This window comes from Dermacentor silvarum, chromosome 4, assembly GCF_013339745.2.
Source record: "Dermacentor silvarum isolate Dsil-2018 chromosome 4, BIME_Dsil_1.4, whole genome shotgun sequence".
In the NCBI taxonomy this organism is placed as follows: domain Eukaryota; kingdom Metazoa; phylum Arthropoda; class Arachnida; order Ixodida; family Ixodidae; genus Dermacentor; species Dermacentor silvarum.
This window is the reverse complement of record NC_051157.2, coordinates 90,966,499-90,984,205: the sequence shown is the minus strand read 5'-3', so window position 1 is coordinate 90,984,205 and position 17,707 is coordinate 90,966,499. Positions and strand designations below refer to the sequence as shown.

At 52.9% G+C, this 17,707-nt stretch overlaps 1 protein-coding gene across 4 annotated transcripts in view; it reads right to left on the bottom strand.

The window, feature by feature from the left end:
• Positions 1 to 17,707, bottom strand: part of LOC119450380 (transcription factor Sox-5) — a 415,812-nt gene that overhangs the window by 93,620 nt on the left and 304,485 nt on the right. For all 4 annotated transcript variants that reach the window (XM_037713814.2, XM_037713819.2, XM_037713817.2 and 1 more), the window contains 3 exons: positions 9,624 to 10,046; positions 8,456 to 8,812; positions 3,536 to 3,740 (listed from right to left, as the gene is read on the bottom strand). In XM_037713814.2, the coding sequence (XP_037569742.1) occupies positions 3,536 to 3,740; positions 8,456 to 8,812; positions 9,624 to 10,046 (985 nt within the window). The remainder of the gene's footprint in view (positions 1 to 3,535; positions 3,741 to 8,455; positions 8,813 to 9,623; positions 10,047 to 17,707) is intronic.

The following is a 17,707-nucleotide window of genomic DNA, read 5'->3' as shown; positions in this document are numbered from 1 at the left end:
GCTGAAAGAGGGAAACGGAGGGCGAAAAAAAAAAAAAAATGTGGCACTAGAAGCGCGCGCGATGAAAATAGGAAGAGTTCTCCAAAGCTGCGCGCCCTAGGAGCCCGGGAGCGGCCAGATTTAAAATATGGAGAAAGGGGCAACTCCCAACGAGAGCCCGGGGCTTCGCTCGCCTGCGTGGCTCTATATCTGCGGCGGCGCGTATTAAAAGCGCGACGGGGACGAGGCTCTTCCTTTTTCTTTCTTTCTTAAAGTCAGCGGTCGCGCGTATTGCGGTATATACCGCTACGGCAAAAAAAAAAAAAAAAAAAAATGGGGAAAAAATGAGAACAGGAAGAAGCAGGCAACGAAAAAAAAGGTGGAAGAAGCTAACCTGTGGACTGAAGCTATGCCTGCCAGGGTTCTAGAACGGGAGCGGCACATTGCGCTATAGCAGCCGGGAAATGTGTTCTCAGGGGTGTTCGCTTTCCCGTGGCGCGCGGGTTGTGTGGTGCACAGGAGGCGATCCCGACGCGCAACCCTTGTCCCCCCTCCCACTGATCGTACGGGGCGGAAGGCTGGCAGGTCGCGTCGGCGAGACCGGAAGCGCGGAGCATCCTCGTCATCCTTTCCCGCCACGGCGGCCGGAAGCACAACGAGTGCGCAACGGTAGCGGCGGCGGCGGCGGTGGAGGCAGCTACAGCGGTACGTTCCTTTTCTTTTCACGTAGCCGGGCGCGACGCGGCGGCATCCAGGTCGCTGACCTAGGCGAATAACTCGCGCGGCTTGCTGCTACTGCTCCTCGGGGATCACGTGTCTGTGTGTGCGTGAAGGGAGGGGTGAGTAGCGTAAGTTGCGCGTGTGTATGTGTGTGTGTAGGAGAAGCACGCGTTGCCGAGGAAGGAGACCGTGACAATGACGTATGCCGCTCGCTTTTCCAGACCGCGGGTGCGCGCGAGTAGCGAAGTTTTGAACTCCCCACGCCGTCGCGGCGCCGGCGCTCTAGAGGCGTCAAGAAAGTCGTCATAGAAAGAAGGTTAAGGCACAATCTGGAGCGACTGTAAGGCGAAGGAGGACGATTGCAGTTCCCAAGTCTCTCTCTCTCTCCCTCTCTGTTGCACCTTGAACCCTCCTACAGCGCCGATCCCAGTCGTGATAAAGTTGTCACTTAGCCCACCACGGCAGGAACCTGCCATCGTACGATCGATCTTGGATGTCGAGGGTTGATGCGTCGTGATCTTACGTACAGCTGCGTTGGGCGCATCGTCACAAGGTGACCAGCGAACGTGAACCACTTTCCATGACAGATTACTGCGTAGTTCACCAAGTATATAAGCATATTGCGCGCTATTAGTGCAAAAGAACGAGACGAGCAGCGCTCAGAGCTAATGCTAGCTACCTGCTGCCAAATACGCAAATATGACTTGTACATTTGTTGCCGAATATCTCCCGTTATGTCTCAATTAGAAATCGCACATGAGAGGGAGGAATACTTCGCTTAAGAGCGGACCACGCACGGACCATTGAAGTGGTCGCCGTTTCTGTCACCTGACTCCAAAAGAAAGAAAGCATCACTCTCGCCAAGTTCTTCCCGGTAAGTGCCTTCTCAAACGTTCGACGTCGCGCTGACCTACAATCTAACCTCACCTGTATACACATCAGCACTGCGTCCAGTGAACATAGAACGTAAAAAAAAAAACCTGTCAGTTTCATCTCGCGACCTTTGTCAGCCAGCCGCTAATGACTGCGCCAGAAAACAGTCACGAAGTAAAACAAAAAGCTCGCAAGAGGCAAATGAGGGAGGCCCACAAAAGGACGTCCGGTGGCAGATTTACCTCAGTGATGAGGTGAAGGAGGTGACTGCGGCGGTGCGTGAGTCACAGTCGAAGGGTCGGCGGTCGAAGGCGCACATACACACACATACGCGCGCACACACAAACACACACAGACGCACACAACACCGGAGACACAGAGACGAGAAGAAGGGTTCGCCTCCGGGCCGCGGGAGGGGGGTGGACGGAGGCGCCCGCAACGCGAGCGATCCCGCGCTACCGCGAGCGCGCGGCACCGCGGCGCGAGCTATTTCGGGACCTGTCCTCCCAGAGTGAGAGCATGGGCGCCCGGGAGAGCGCACGCGCGCGTGCGAACTGCCGCAACCGCTCGCGGCCAACAAAGCGCGCCCACCGATGCCGCCGCTCCGTTCGGACGACATTCGCGATGCGCGCCTTCGAGAAGCGAGACAGGCGCAGCGTCCCAGCCCGTCGCCGCGTCAAGTAAGGCGAGGAGAGATATGTTTCCGCGCGTGGCATTTTGGTTCGCCCGACCGTGCGCCTCAGCGTCAACGAAAGGGCTGAAAACCTATTCAGTCCACACACTGAACACGTTCCAATGTTCGGCTTTTGCAGCAAACACCGGCCTAATGCTTTTATTTCGCAAGAGGTCACTGGTTAGCCGCCTTTGCGACAGCTTTTAGTTCCCTGTTGCTACTCGCAAGTACTCGTTCTTAAAACGTCTGTAACGTACACGAACTGCTTCTTTTATGAGCGTAAGTCTGGCTATATATAACTTTCATGTGGCCTCAAAATATGGCTCAATCCTTTTCTCTCTTGTTCATTCTTCTTTGTCGTTGACCATGCGTGTACTGCATTCTTCCAGCTTGATGAAGCAACTGAGGCAACCTTTCGAACTGGGGGCCGAAATCACAGAGCTTTCCATTCGTAAAAGTTTGCCTCATTGGCTCTTTCTACTAATCTATTACATGTGTGCTATCATGGTTGGTATCTGAAATAAAAGCATCGCGTGGAAGAAAGCTCAAGAGAATACAAGCTGACAAGCCCGCACAGGCCTCATCCAGCCAAGCTGCAGAGCATGACGTCACACAGATACGGCGGCGCTACCGTCACGTTCAATGCAGGTAGGAATTTTTATTTTATTTGTTATTTTTATTTTTTGTGACAGAGAGTATACTGGGACTTCAGTTTTCTTGGAAGGCAAGATGAATTGATGTGGCCAAGTTTTGAAAACTTCGACAAAATTATTGCTCAGCCTTCTCTGCATTTCGTCCCACAATTTAATCCTGACGATAGTAAGGAAGGTATACAGACAAGCTGCATGTTTGTAAACATGAAACCAATGACGTCGCTATAGCGAGCAGGCTCATGGGCCAAATACAAGAGAAACACTTTTTGTTATTTCTCGTCGAGCCACTTCAATTCGTGGTCGCAATAACCTGCGGGTTTGGTACTTTTCCCGCGCGACTCGGGACCAATAGTTCTGACGCACCTGCCAGAGCCAGCAGGTTCACGGTAGGCAGCTAGATGCACGACGTCATGGCCTGTAGCAGGACTATACAAAGGCGACGCCTGTCAATCAGAAGCGCGCCCGAGAAAACACGTGCGCTTCTACGTCATCCGCTGCCGCGTGCGCAACACTAAGCGCAGTGTCGAGCTTTAGAGGGCGCCAGTGCAGTGTCAAATCAGCGCGAACTGAAGAATAGAAGCTTACAACGCAATGACGTCTATACATATAGCAAGTGTGTCACACATCATGCACTGACCATTTGGAGCCTCTGCTGCACGAGCAGCTGATCTCGCAGCTGCTGCAGCTGGTTGATCATCTCGGTGAGTCGGCGCTCGTTGTCCCTCAGGCTGCCGCCGGACAATGCGAGCCGCAGTGTCTCCCCTTCCAGCTGCAGCGTGACGCGCCTCCGGCCGCCGTGATCGCTTCCATCCGCGTGGCCTCCGCTGCTTGCACCCCGGGACCTGCGAGCCATCAACGAAGACGCATGCTCAACACACAGGTGGCCTGCAAACGACCTTCTTCTTAGCCGTGGGCACCGTCGCTGTGCCTGTGTGTGTGTGTGCTAGCACTATACGACCGGCCGGCCACCGACAATTAACAGCCGCGCTGCGGAAGAAACTGCGCGCGGCATTATACGACCCACGCATATAGTATGTATACGCCAAGCTCGCGTTTGTGTTCGCGTGCTGTGTGTGCGTGCATTCGTGTGCTTGTTTGTGCGTGGCGGAACGTAACAGTCGCATTGATATCGCCTCGTAAAGCGCGCCTATATAGCCTTGCTCTCCGTGGGCTCTCTGGGCAGTCCATCACCGTCGGGGTGTTCGGAGCGAATGCGTGATGAGCAAGCAGCAAATAAAGATAAAATTGCGCAAGCAGGAGAGACGCAATCCCGTACAACGAAGACCATAGAGACCGACTGCAAAAAAAAAAAAAAAAAAGAAAAAAAAAAAAAAAAACAGGCGACGTCAGAAGCCGTATACAGCTGTGCAACAAAATGAGAGAGAAACAGATTCACTGTTGGTGAGGACAAACTTAAGGGTCTGCCTGCGGAATAAGTGCGTTCTCAGCTACTGTAGGCACTGGGTGATGGCTGATAGACCAAAACGAAAGAGAATGACGATGGTGACGATCGTAATTGAATAGCAGGGTGTTAAAGGATGGCGTGATATCTGCACATCACAGCAATGTAGTACAGTTAAGAGTGCAAATTGCGGGTCGCCACTCAGTTATATTAAAGAAAGGAAGAAAGAAAGAAATCCGTCCGTGGAGTACAGTGAGTTCGTGATATATTCATACTTGCGACTCATCTAGATACTTTGGAGTACTGGCTTCTATTGACGTTCAAAGGCGAGCGCAAATGATCACTCACGAACAGGTTGGCAGAAAATTTAATTAAGTTCCGATTACAATTCAAATGATGATGACTGAATGGCTAGAATGATCCAAAAACTTAATGGCTAAAATTTTGGCTGGTCAAAAGTGAACACCTATTCAAACTGCCTACTGGAAAAGTCATCCGTTTCCGGTCCTCTCGGAGAAGCCTCAGAGACATCAATCACACAGCGCTACCAAACTAAAGTAAGCAGGCCGGCTTCCATAAACTTTGACACAACGGCCACACTTGCTTGCACATGCTCTGCTTAAACTAAGTACAAGGATTTGCTATAATTTCCCATATTGAGCAGCATCATTCCTCTGTTCAACAACTGCAGCATTACTTTTTTCCTAAAAAGCGGGAATGAGGACGTCAAAGGTGCGACTCCATTATCCCGAGCGGAACTCATCGCATCGTCATCACGAGCCGCTTTAATAGAAACCGGGGGCAGAATCCACAAATGTTTTCTTTCGTAAGTAATCTTTGCCATTGACCCACCGCCTTCGCTAATAATTTGACCAGCTATAGAGGTACGTAGGGACTTGGGCATGTTGGTAGTTCATCTTGAAATAAGAACATTGCGAGATACAGGGACAAACGATGAAAGGCACACACAGCGCTGACTTCCCACAACTTCCAACAAACGTTGTTGGAAGTCAGCGCTGTGAGTGTGTTTCTTCGTTTGGCCCTGTCGGCCACGCTGTTCTTAATTTAACAACATGCCCAGCATCCGGACCGGCTGAAGTTTTCTCTGACGCGCAATTCTAGCATAACAAGACTTTGCGAATACGGGCTCTGAGCTCCAAAATGACCTAAGACCGAGCAACACTTCTCGTCGCAACTGACAATTAGCCGGCAACCAATCCGTTCAACGCTATCGCAACAATCCGCCAACTCTCTCACCGCATGCTCTCTTCCAGTCGCGGTCATCTCTGAGGCGCTCGTCCGCAACGCGCGCCGGGGCAGCGGCGGCGGGTGCGAGCCGTGTGGCGCAGCGCAGCGCGCAGGAGGAGCCAGTCGCGAAAGAAGGGGGCCCCTCCATCCCATTGTGCGCGGGGGCCGCGACGAATCGAAGCGACGACGGCGACGCGAGGCGCGCCGGCGCACACGCGCCCCGGCGACAATCGGTTCGCCACCGGCGCGGAACCATTGTTCGAAGACCGCCTACCGCGCGAGCGCGAAGGGAATGCGCCGCAGACAAAGGGAAATCCGAAGGAGAAGCCAGCGCGCCGCGCGCTTAGCGGAAGAGGAGAGGAGAGAAGCGCCGGTCGGCGGGAGCGCCTCCTCCTGAGAAGCTGTCTTCTCCGCGGAGGCCCGGCCCATTGTTGGGAAGCACCGCCCTGGCAGGCATTGTCGGCGGCGCGCGCGCCAGCGAACGTCGGCGCGTGCGCGAAGCTTGAAGGCGGCCTTTCGCCGAGCGCCAATCTGGTCACGAGACAATGGCTCTGCGCAGGACACACACAACACAGCGCGGCCTCTCTCCTCTTTCCCTCCATTTCGTTCTCTCTGTCGCTATCTCTCGCCTCTTGCACGCGTCGCCGCATCCGCCACCTCCCTCCCCTCGCGGGGGCCTGCCTCCGAGATTGGTGCAGTACGACGACGACACGCCACGTTAGCCACTTCCTCTATTGTGCCATCAACGCGGAAGAACCGCTTCTCTTTCCCTCGCGCCTGCGGCGGTGGCCCACCCGGTCCTTATTCGGTTTCGCAGGCTTGCCAGCGCGAGCCGATTTGGATGCCGGCGCACGCGCACCGTTACGAATGCCTGGCAAGTGTTCCCCGTCGCCGGTATCTTTAGTTGCTACGTTAAGCAACCTGCGGAATTCAGGCAGCTTTTGTTAGCACACCGTCCGACGGTATTCTGGAGTAACACTGTATTCGAGGGAGCGCTGAGCGCATTCTTTCTCTGGCATGCTGGCTAGCTTGCCAAGGAAAGAAGGGTGACTAGAAAAGACACAGTCTTAAAAGCGTCGAGGAAAGGAAGGCCAAAAGGAGTGGAGCCTGCCTACCTGACTCTGTTGCTCCGCATCAAAATGTACCACGTCTACCTGTATACGACTCTATCGTTCAGTCACCACCAGTGCGAATCATTATCTTATTACGTGCTTTGAAACAGAGGTTTCTGGCAAGGATAACGGTGAATGCTTCCCAGAGAGCTCACCTAATAGCTTAACGCTAAATGGCTTGACTGCAGCTTGCGTTCCCCAAAGCGCAAATCGGCATACGATTGCATGAGATCATTGGATCACACGTACTCGCACTCACTCCATAGTTACTCGTGCTCACACCGATACTCGAGTCTATAACGGTGCGAGTGTCAATAGAGTCGATAGACAGTTACAGCTTTCCAGTATACGTAATTAACGTTCGTGGAATATTGGGTTACCTGGTGTGTAAACGTGACCATAAACGTGACCCAGTATTGATTGCAGCAACCGACATATGCTGCTTATGTACTACAGTGTAAAGCGTATAGGCAGCGATACAATCGGTAACGTGCGGTTCCTTTTGCTTTATATTGTTTTGACGAGAACACGAATGTAATAGATCTACGTTTCACGTGTTGTTGGAAAAGCGTGACGAGGTGGTGCTACCAGTGTTGTTTCTGCAGTCTACGTTTATCGTAACTGCGGTACTTCCGTAAAGAATGGAAACGCTCAAGTTCTAACATTGGTATTGGCGAGTGGTATACCGTGAGTGGATTGTTCGTGTGAACCCCGTTTAATTGCCTGTTATTTATTCTGAACTAAAAGTGCGACAAGTAGGCCTGCTCACTAACACTCACTAAAATAGCTGTAATTGTGACTGCGAATGAGTGCTTTGCTGGAATGAATGTGAGAAGACGTCGCTGTGCAGTGTGAACGCAAGTGAATGCTGCATATGCCGGTATATGTGATCGGACGCGGGCGAGTACGAGGAAGTGCATTAGTAAGGTATAGGTGGCTGAGTATGAGCGAGTTCCATCTAATTCTGTCATGGCATGTTTAAGTAAAGTCGGCTTGCCCAGAAAGGTGGACGTGTCTCAGTGTATGCATCAAGAAAGCCAATTACACTGACGTCGCTGACTGCTGACGTCATAGTCCACATTCATTTCACTTCATTTTATTATCTTAAGGGCATGATAAGAAGCACGAGCTCGCGGGATCGAATCCCGGCCACGGCGCGCCGCATTTTGACGGGGCCGAAATGCGAAAACACCCGCGTACTTAGATTTAGGTGCACGTTAAAGAACCTCAGGTTCTTTAACGTGCACCGCCTCATAATCAGATCGTGGTTTTGGCACGTAAAACCCCATAATTTTTTTAAATGATAAGAAACAGTGCAGAAGGGGCGGGTTGCACAATATAAACGCATCATGCGTCAAGGCTGGCCTGGAGTATGCGGCACACTTCTAAGAGCACGCGCGTACTCCCGACCAGCAGTGCTTGAGTAAAGGTATTCGGGGCGAAATATTCCCTCTCTTTAAGCTGGATCCACACGACGCACAAAATTCTGCGGACGAGCATGGCATGACTGATCATCAATGAATCGCCCCGCCAGCAGGTTTAGCTGATTCGTCCTTGTTCGCGGCGTTATTAGCTGCACTGATCCATACAATATCTCGTCCGCGAAATTCGGTACGTCGTGCGAATACGGCGTTAGCGCAAGACAGCCTACCAGCCTTCTCAGTCTTGCATAGCATTTCCTTTTAGAGTCCCTGTCTCCAGACATCCTGAAACTTTACCAGGACGCGTTAAAAGCACACGCGTAACGCTTGCAAACCAGTATACTTTAAGAAGGCATGGCGTTCCCTTAACTCACCGGTGTTCGAGCGGCGCCCTGGAGGAGGCCCCGTCGTTGAGCGTGGCGCTTGTGTGCATCTTGGAAGTGAGCCTCTTGAGTACGTCGTCCATAGACTTCTTGGGGCGTCCCCCTTCGGACGACGCCGGGGGCAACAGTGGAGGTGGCGGCGGAGGCGTCCTCTGGTGTGCGTGGTGCTGCTGGTGCGGCGGAGGCTGACGACGCTTGTGCGGCTGGTGTGCCACTGACAGCACGGACGTCGTCGTCAGGTTCTCGGCTGGCGAGCCCGGTCCGTACGCGTCCGAGTCCTCGGAGTCTGTGTGCCGGGAACCGAGCAGTCGGTCGCCCGGCGCGTAGCCTCCGTGATAGGACGCGTTTCTGCACGTGCACGAGAGACCACTGTGAGCGCAAAGAGTTACCGATAGCTGTGGATATCAAAGTCAGCTGATAACGAGCAACGAACAACCGCTTAAGTACGTTAGTTAGAAGACACAGTGCCGCTTCAGCGTGTTGGCGATGCAGACCATGAAAGAAGCCACAGCCAGGGACAGTGTCAAAAGGACCCTTAAAATCGCTTCAGAGCAGGGTATATATATTGAGCTAGATGGTATGTATATTAATTAGTTCGTGTTGAAAACTCAGCGCGGTTTACAGACCAAAACCAAGACTCGTGTCAACGTGTCCCTTTCTTAGTTCTCACTTGTTTAGCCGCCCTGAGATTTCAACACAAAATTCCTCCATCGTTCCTGGTTTACTTCAAAAACGTTGGCCTCCATCACACTGCATGCAGCCCTATATGTCACGCGTTTACCACGGTGAATGCGAACGTTGCAACAACAGTCTACTCCATGGATCTGGGTCACGTATGCCTTATTCACTGGATCTTTCTCACGCTAATGAATCGCCAACACGAACGACGGGCACTCGAATGCTGGCCAATGAGGAAATGTTCTTACGTATAAGAAAAGTTTTGCGAGTATACACAACCCTGTCTACTATATATTGCTCGCCCGAATATTCAACTTAGTGAGCCTTCTTTTGGCAATTTAACTCGCAGTAATCTTGTTTACTATAAATAGGCGGAAAGACGACCGCCGCAGCTCGCAGTTAAAGCAGAGCATTCCGATTCTTTCCCGTACACGGATTCGCAAACGGAAAGGACAATGAAGTGGGCAATCGGTCTGCTGACCCGTTTGGGCTGTGAGCCAGGACGTCCGAGCCGAGGCTGTCCGAGCGGCCGTCCTCGTCGAACTCGTCGAGGGCGGCGGCGCGCTCGTCGTCGTCCTCGTCTTCCTCGGCGGCCGCGACCGCCGCCGCCGCTGCCGCGACCACGTCGTCGTCTTCGTCCTCCTCCATGAGCTGATCGGGAGGTCCTCCCATGAACGCGCGGCCGGACAGCAGGGCGTCGCCATCGCTGCACGCGGCCGACGCTGCGGTCAGCCTGAGGCGGCCGGCGGTCTCGTCGTCGTCCTCCTCTTCGTCGTCCTCCTCCTCTTCCTCGTCGGCGTCGGCGCCTTCGCACAGGGCACCGTCTTCCTCCTGCTCTTCCTCGCTCCGCAGCTCGTCCGTCGACAGCTTGGTGGGCGGACTCTTGCGCTTAGACGACATGCTCCTGCGAGGCAGAAAGAGAGAGGGGAAAAAAACACGCGACAATTAAAGCACCGACTGCCAGAAGTGTATATACATTCCGCTGCTCTTTACTTTAATTATTTTCGCAGAGCTCTGAAATATTCACAAGCACAGTGAGCATCTATATCAGTGTGCGTCCTGGCTGCATTATGGGCTCAGTATGCCTTAGGAGGACCTTCAGAGGGCTTAGTTGGTATAAATGACTCGATTAAAGACCGCAAAAGAACAGACACGGCAGGAAAGAAAACAGTACACACGGAACAAATGCCAATGTGAAATGAGTAGAGAGTAGCACTTGTTCCTTGTATACCCTTTTATTTCGTGCCGCATCTGTTCTTTCTTTTTTTTTTTTTTGCACTCTTTAATCATGTGATTAGAAAAGTGCTACCTGCAGCATCGATGCCCAGGTCACGCTGCTCACGCAGCCAGTGCTATATATTATACAGTGAACTTCTAAGAGAAAACGCCGTATACATACAGCGCAGGGGCATGCCTCTCAGCTTAGCGTGCGGAAGCACTACACCAAAGTTTCCGAGGAGATTCGCGGGCATCGGCGCTAACGCGCAGCAAAACAGGAACGGAGCTAGGCCCTTTGACATATACGTAGGCCACGGCGAAACACGCGAACGAGCAAGTTGACCAAAAGTGCTGATGCTCGGGGAAAAATGCTCTTAGCGCCGCGCTGGCAGGACCGGACCGCAGGGACGCAATCTTGCGAGCGTGCACTTTGGGCTTTAAGCAGGCAAGTAAGCAAACAAGCAAGCAAGCCAACCAGAGGGGCAGCGAGCCGCGGTCCTAGCTGCTGCCGGCCGCGACAAGCCAAATTACGAAAACGATGCGGGCGGGCGGGCGGGCGCCGCTGTGACGCCACGTGCAAAGAGGAAAACACGCCGCGTTCCCCCTTCTCTGAAAGTGTACGGCGGTTTTGTCGATGCCGACGCGCTAGCGGGTTAGGAGCGCGGACGCGGGGTTTACGTGTTGGGTCCGGCCGGCGGGCAAGCAAGCTCGCCGGCGCTTTTCATAATTGCGCGGCGTCGGGTGTATGCCACACTGCGCCCTCGCATTCTGAACTGGGGGTTGCATGGTGGGGTTGGTTCATGCCGCAACAACATATACATCTTCTTCCTCTCTGCCCTTGCTCGCAAAAGCCGCGGTTGAAACCCCGTGGCAAGGTAACGTGGCCACCGGAGCGGGCGTAGCCACAGCGATGCGCTCACAACTTTGGAGAGCCTTCTCCTCGCATTACACCTGTGTCGCCTGCATCTATAGATATATACCTTTTGTGCCTGCGTGTGTTGTTCTTTTTCGTGTCTTATAGCCACCGACTCGCCTGCGCTTATACGCGTCTTACAGGCCAGGCGCTTTGCTCAACACCTCTACTCGCTTCCCCATTTGCCCCGTCGTTTTGAAGCCGTGCTTATTATTTTTCTGAGCAGTCGAAATGAAAGATTGCCTCCCCCTGTATGCATGTCGCGCCGGCAGGTTCGTTCGTGGTGCGAGAGGCAAGAGGCGGAGATGGATCTTACGTGTGACGCAAAGTGTGCGTGCATATGCTAATTTGCTCGCGAAGCGCGTGGAGGGACGCGCGTTAAGGCCTCGCTCGAAAGGTTCTCTCGTTGGGGGCGCATTAGTCACGGCGCGAAGTGCAGTTATCACTCGCGACACTATACGCCACTTGATAAAGTGGCGCATATGCGATAAACAGAAAGAAATAAAGCGAGAATTCGACGCCCGTATAATCAATTATCCGTATACTGCGAAGCTATAGCCTCCCATATATCACAAAGAACGTTTCAGAAATCTGATAGCAAATGAGAAATAACGAACAAAACAAACCAAGAAATCGCGTATACGGCAGCCTTCATTATCGCTTTTTTTCTTTCTTTTTTTCAGAATATACAGAATTATTAAAGAACGCCTGGTGGCAGATAGCACAATTATAATACTTGAACTGGATTGCTCGAAGAGGCGGACATTCATTGCAAGAGAAATCAACACGCGTAGTCCAATAATTAAAAAAAATGCACTAGTGTAGTTTTGCACTAATAACTTAACGGCCCATATTGCAATTTACGATCTTTTAAATTTTAAAGTAATGTAAACACTGAGGCACCTAGAATTAACGACGAAAGCGTTATAAGTGTTTAAGACACCTTTGGTCACGTACACTCCTTTCAGTCTGTGCGTCGCCTACTGCCCCGCTTGCTGTATAACAGACGCCCGCGCTTTACACGTGCGCACAGCCCCGAAAAGGAGAGAGCTAGAGCTTCAAAGTCACGTAATCCCAATATTTCTCCGCCGGTGCGCAGAGAGTTGGCGTATATATACCGCACGGCACCCCTCGGGCGGGAGATATTGTTTCCGAGCGTAAAACGCGAGCTTCGTAACCCAATTACCCTTCCACTAACGAAACCCAGACGCCTTTCTCCGACGTAACACGCACGGGCGCGCGCGCGCGATCGACGCAGCTTTTGTCGCCTACAGCATGCGACGTGCGCGCATTAGCGATGCAAACGCGCTGTCTGTGCTCGCAGGTATATAAAATAGTACGGAAACGCGTAAAGTGAGTGTATGTATATATAGGGAGGAGATGTGGAGGGAGGGAGGCGCGCAGGGATCCGTGGATGTAATGTGTGCAGTGATGCGAATACGTGCACGACAGAATCCGCTCCTGCGCTACACATATATACAGTGTCGTCGTATTGGCAATTTCGTATATGCGTTCGCGCGTTACTCGTTAATGGCTATATACCACGCCGAAGTGAGGTTGTCTTCCGAAGAACACATTCGGCGAACAACGCGTCTGCGTTGCCTTGTTTGTACACAGATAACTCATGATTTCAAGACGGGCAAATTTCTTCGTACACGTTCCAGAGAAGGTGGAGATGTTGGTGTGAGGAACACGCGGCCAAATCGCATGCATACATGCTGCTCCTTCAGAGAAGATTGATCTTGGAAAATGCATGAAACAGGCGAGGAAGATGAGAACCGGTGTCAGTCAATCACGTAACGACATGCAGAAACGATATGTGAACTCACGAACATGCTTTGATCACGATAGATCATTTGTACGAATACGGTTTGAGGTCGATCGCTAAAGACTGCAGCTACACATATATAATAACCACAGAGCTTTCATGAGTATACGTGAATTGTTCTAGCAGTGAGACACTTTCCTTCAGAGCCAAGAATTCGAATCGATTCTGCGCCAAATAATGTTCGTTTTGACCAGTTATACAGTTGTGCTATAAGGACGAGGGGATGTTTAAGTGAAGTCCTGACATTGTTATCGAAGTCTCTGATCCATTACGCTTCACAAAAGGCATAACGAAGTTTCTACGAGACGGACGGGGATTAACAAACGCGTCTATATAAACCGCCGGCAGAACGTTTCCGGTATGTCGTATCTGCGCTCGCAGTGCGCGCAATCGCTAGCCATTTAGATAAACAGTCGCGCCGGCCTGCTTCTGTTTAACATCAGGGGAGCGAGCCGTGCACCTCGACAGTGTCCACCCGTATAGATTATATAACCACGCGGGAAAGAAGGAACATCTTAATTAACGGCGGCCCGTCCCGACATCTGTTCTTTTTTGGGTAGGGAACTGCGGCGGGCTCGGAAACACGAGGAGGCGCGATAATTGAGCGAGTTCAGCGTCCCCGTGTGCGTGCACGAAGAAGAAGCGCCGCCGCCAACAAGTGCTGACGACGACGACGAAGGCGACGACGGCGCCTGCGGACACTCCGTGCGCATGCACTGACACCACGAAGCCGCCGCCAGGAAACCAATTAGCCCTACGTCGAGCGAGCACGAAAGTTAATCTGTGACGCAAAACAGGAGTATATAATACTTCGCGGCATGGCTCAGTGTACACAGCAGGACGTATACGAGAACGGCGCGGCGAGTTGCTGCGCGATTAATGATGTTGCGGAGGCGATAACGGGTTGCTGTATGTGCGGAGTTGCTCGAGGGTCGGAATCAAAGCGACACTGTTGAGATGTGTGTGTGTGTGTGTGCGTGCACGTGGCATATACGCGCCCCCGTCTCTGCCCAAGACTAAAGATGTGCCGCGCGCTTCCACTGCATGCGATGCAATCAGCCCGAGGGCGCAGGATCGAATCCCGGCTGCCGCGGCCGCGTTTCGATGGAGGTGAAATGCCAGAACGCCCGTTCACCGTGAAATGGGTGCGCTTTAAAGAACCCCAGATGGTCAAAATTAATCCTGAGTCCCTCACTATATACGGCGTGCCTCACAATCAAATCGTAGTTTTGGCACGTATAAAACCCAAGAACTTATATTTCATTTGGATCTTTAATTGCCATACGTTGCCCAAATTAGAACGATGGTGCAGCAAAATTACACGCAGTAGAATGAACGATATCCTGTTGTCTTCAATAAAGTACGAACTACACGTACGCTATATGAGGACAGATATCCTCTCCAGACAAATATCGGTGTTCTGCAAGCTTCACAAAAATACGAAACGATGTCTACCAAGGCGAAAATAGTGAGCCAAGTGGGCGCCGGCTGGCGTGCGTCTTGGAGGTTCAAACCGCTATTCCTCGCGAGGCGCGGCAAACGCAAGGCGCGCGGGCGGGGGCTTTCGCGCGCCGGCAAGCTTATGTGTATTTAACACTTCAACGATGAACACAGCTTCAGCTCGACAAGAAAGGCACGTTGAAACGAGCGCAGCCAGGAAAGAAGCATGGGCCGACAACTTCTACTATAACTCCGAAGTTATGCAAGGCGGCGGCCACCATTTTTCCGACACGAAACAAAGTGCGTGAATACACAAAGGAAAGTTCGAAACAGGATGCATATAAATCGCACTTTCCGCGTATAGCATTCAGCATACGCCAGTGTTGCTTCGGTGGTTCATAGCTTGGCAGCAAAAACGAGACGTAAGACAAAGTATGCTAGCTAGCAGTTCAAAGAGTGCGAAAGGAAAACCGCCGCAGCATTTCCTGCGCGGCATTTCCTGCACTAAAATCACAAGAGCAGCAGCGTTCCACGCATGCTCTCGATAAGGCAATCTCAACTTTCAGCGCGTTGTTTGCGAGCGGCAAATTGGTTAGGAAAGCCGAAGCGTAACGGATTATACAGCACCGGTATATACATATACGTATACTACGAACGGCACTTGCGCACGGGTTTTGCGGCCCATTAGAAGCCCACGTCCGGAGCGCAGCCTACGCGTTCGAGCGTGCTCGGAGAGCTAAGTTGCGGTGGCCGGCCGTGCAGCTATAGTGCGTATACACGTGAGCCAAGTACACATACAAGCGCCGGTTACGCACTCACAGCTCGAGATGAAAGAGCGAGAGTGAACACACCGAGTGGCAAACAGCAAAAGGCGCGGCAAAAAATGCAACGCCCGCTACAGCGTGCGTTACTCTCGAGTAACAATCGAAAAACGCATTGAGAGGCATGGCATGGAGGAGGGCAGGGTGCGAGCAAATAGTGCGGGGCGCAGCAGCCATGCCCGACGACTCCGCGAAGGCGATACGCGGCTAGATACGCGACAAACGAGCCGAGCCACGCGCGCCCGCGTCGAGCGCGAGAAAGCCAAGATCCTCTGAGGGATAAGAGACGACGCCGACGACGCCACGCCGAGGCGAATGGCGTTTATGAGTACCGAAGAACGCAAGAATGGGCCTCGAAAGCTCACACGACAGCGTATGTTATCCCGGCCAGACTCGAACGCGCGCGGAGAGCCCTTTCCGACCGCGATATTACATAGTTCGCGTTTGTTTCGGTCGAATGGGCGCGCTGCCTCATTCAATACGCGAGGTCTGCGTCGTTTGCGTGCGGCTGCGTCAATTTAACGCAGCACCGGTCGCCAGCACCCAGGGGGTCCATATATATTATACGACTACTTCTTTTACGTTTCAGAATGGCCCCGAGAAGTACGTGTTGGCTATTGTATATTATTATTATTATTTGGTTTGTGTACATATATCACAAGGACACGAAGGAAATAGGGAGGGAGTAAGCTGACAACTCACGGGGAAAGAAACACCAAACAAAGAATAGTTCGGCTTCGAGCAGCGGGGCAACCACCACCTATGCGCTTCCGCTCGCCATTTCGCACTGTCAGAGCAATGCACGGCACGGAAAACCTAGTCCGAACGCATCCTGTAGATACGGTACATTGTCCCGTTCCGAAAGGTAGTCGGCAATTTCAGGATGACAAGTTCTTGTCTGTTCACGACGATGGACGAATAAGGAAACAAAATGCGTAAAGAGAAGATCACAGATACAGCACCCACGAGTGAACAGCACTTGCTACCGCTATAGCGGTCAGAAACTAGGTGAGAATGGGCCCGTTCATGCTATAAGGCCACGCGGCGCGGCATCCCCATACTGATCGGTCCACTCCTTCGTTTCGCCGCCGACCTCTAATTAGTTCTTCTCCCTTCTTCGCCCAGCTCCTACCGAAGCCAAAAGACCGGTAGCCAGTCGGGCCGGCTGGCCGTCCATGCACGGACGCCGTATTCTTCGGCACTCGATGCGTCTTCTTCTTCTTCATCTCACGGAGCGTTCCCGGCCGGACTACATATCTCGGTGGCGCGGTTATCCGAGGAGACGCCGAGCGGGGCCCCCTCCTCAGGAAAGCTGCGGCAAGAGTTTCACGGCAGGACCGGCACAACAGAGCCAACTCCCTTCCCCTTTACGCGCTCTCTCTCTCCTTCTTTTGTTTCATCTTATCGCCGCAGTGCGCGCCCAGAGAGAGAGAGAGAGAGAGTCCGGGGGGGGGGCACATGAAACAACCATGCGCGCGGCTACCCCACTTCGCGCCCGGCCCAGAAGGTGTTCCCGACGCCGGCTCATCATCGACGGGGATTGTCCGGCGCGCGTCGTTCCTTTCATTATTAAACGGCCGACCGGCCCGCGCTTACCGATGGCCCCGCTGCCGTCTTGGACGGCGCGTACGTAATGGTACGCGCGCAAGGCGCGTACGCACACATAGCGCCGGCGATCTCCGTTGGCGTAACAACAGTGCCTCCTTTATTTTCTTTTGCTGTTGTTGTTTTACTCCTTGCTTCGGCGTTGTCTTAGCCGCGGCCCGAAACAAAGAAAACCGAAAAATGGAAGCAGCGGCGGCGGCTGCTGCTGGTTCTTATAGTGGTGTGCCACTCCTTCGGCAGTCTTCCGAAGCCAGCGCGGTTCGCTGGTGATTATTCTCCCTCCCAAGACCGATCTGCGCAAGCCCGCTCGGGAGCAGCAGCAGCAGAAGCCGAGGCTGAAGACGGCGGCGGCAGCAGCAGCAGCAGTAGGAGCTTGAAGCCAAGCCAAGCTCGGTGGCGCGCCAGGCATTATTTCTGACCCGCTGCTCGGAACGCACAGACACATCACCGTGGGCGAGCCTCGAAGAACAAAAGGGAAGAAAGGACCGAGATAACCGCTGACTGCTGAGCGTATGCCCGCGCAACGCGTACGTATACGTCGGCGGGGAGAAAACAAGCTGGCATGCGCACGAAGAGAGAGAGAGTAGAGAGTGAGCGAGGGCGGCAGAGAAAGAAGGAAATAAAGATAAAGAGAGACAGGAAAATTGAACGACGGGCGACCGACGCCCTGTAGGTCCTCTCGGGGAGCGATGGCATGCAAAGAAGATATAGAACCTGCGCCGATGGAGAAGCGGGGCCCC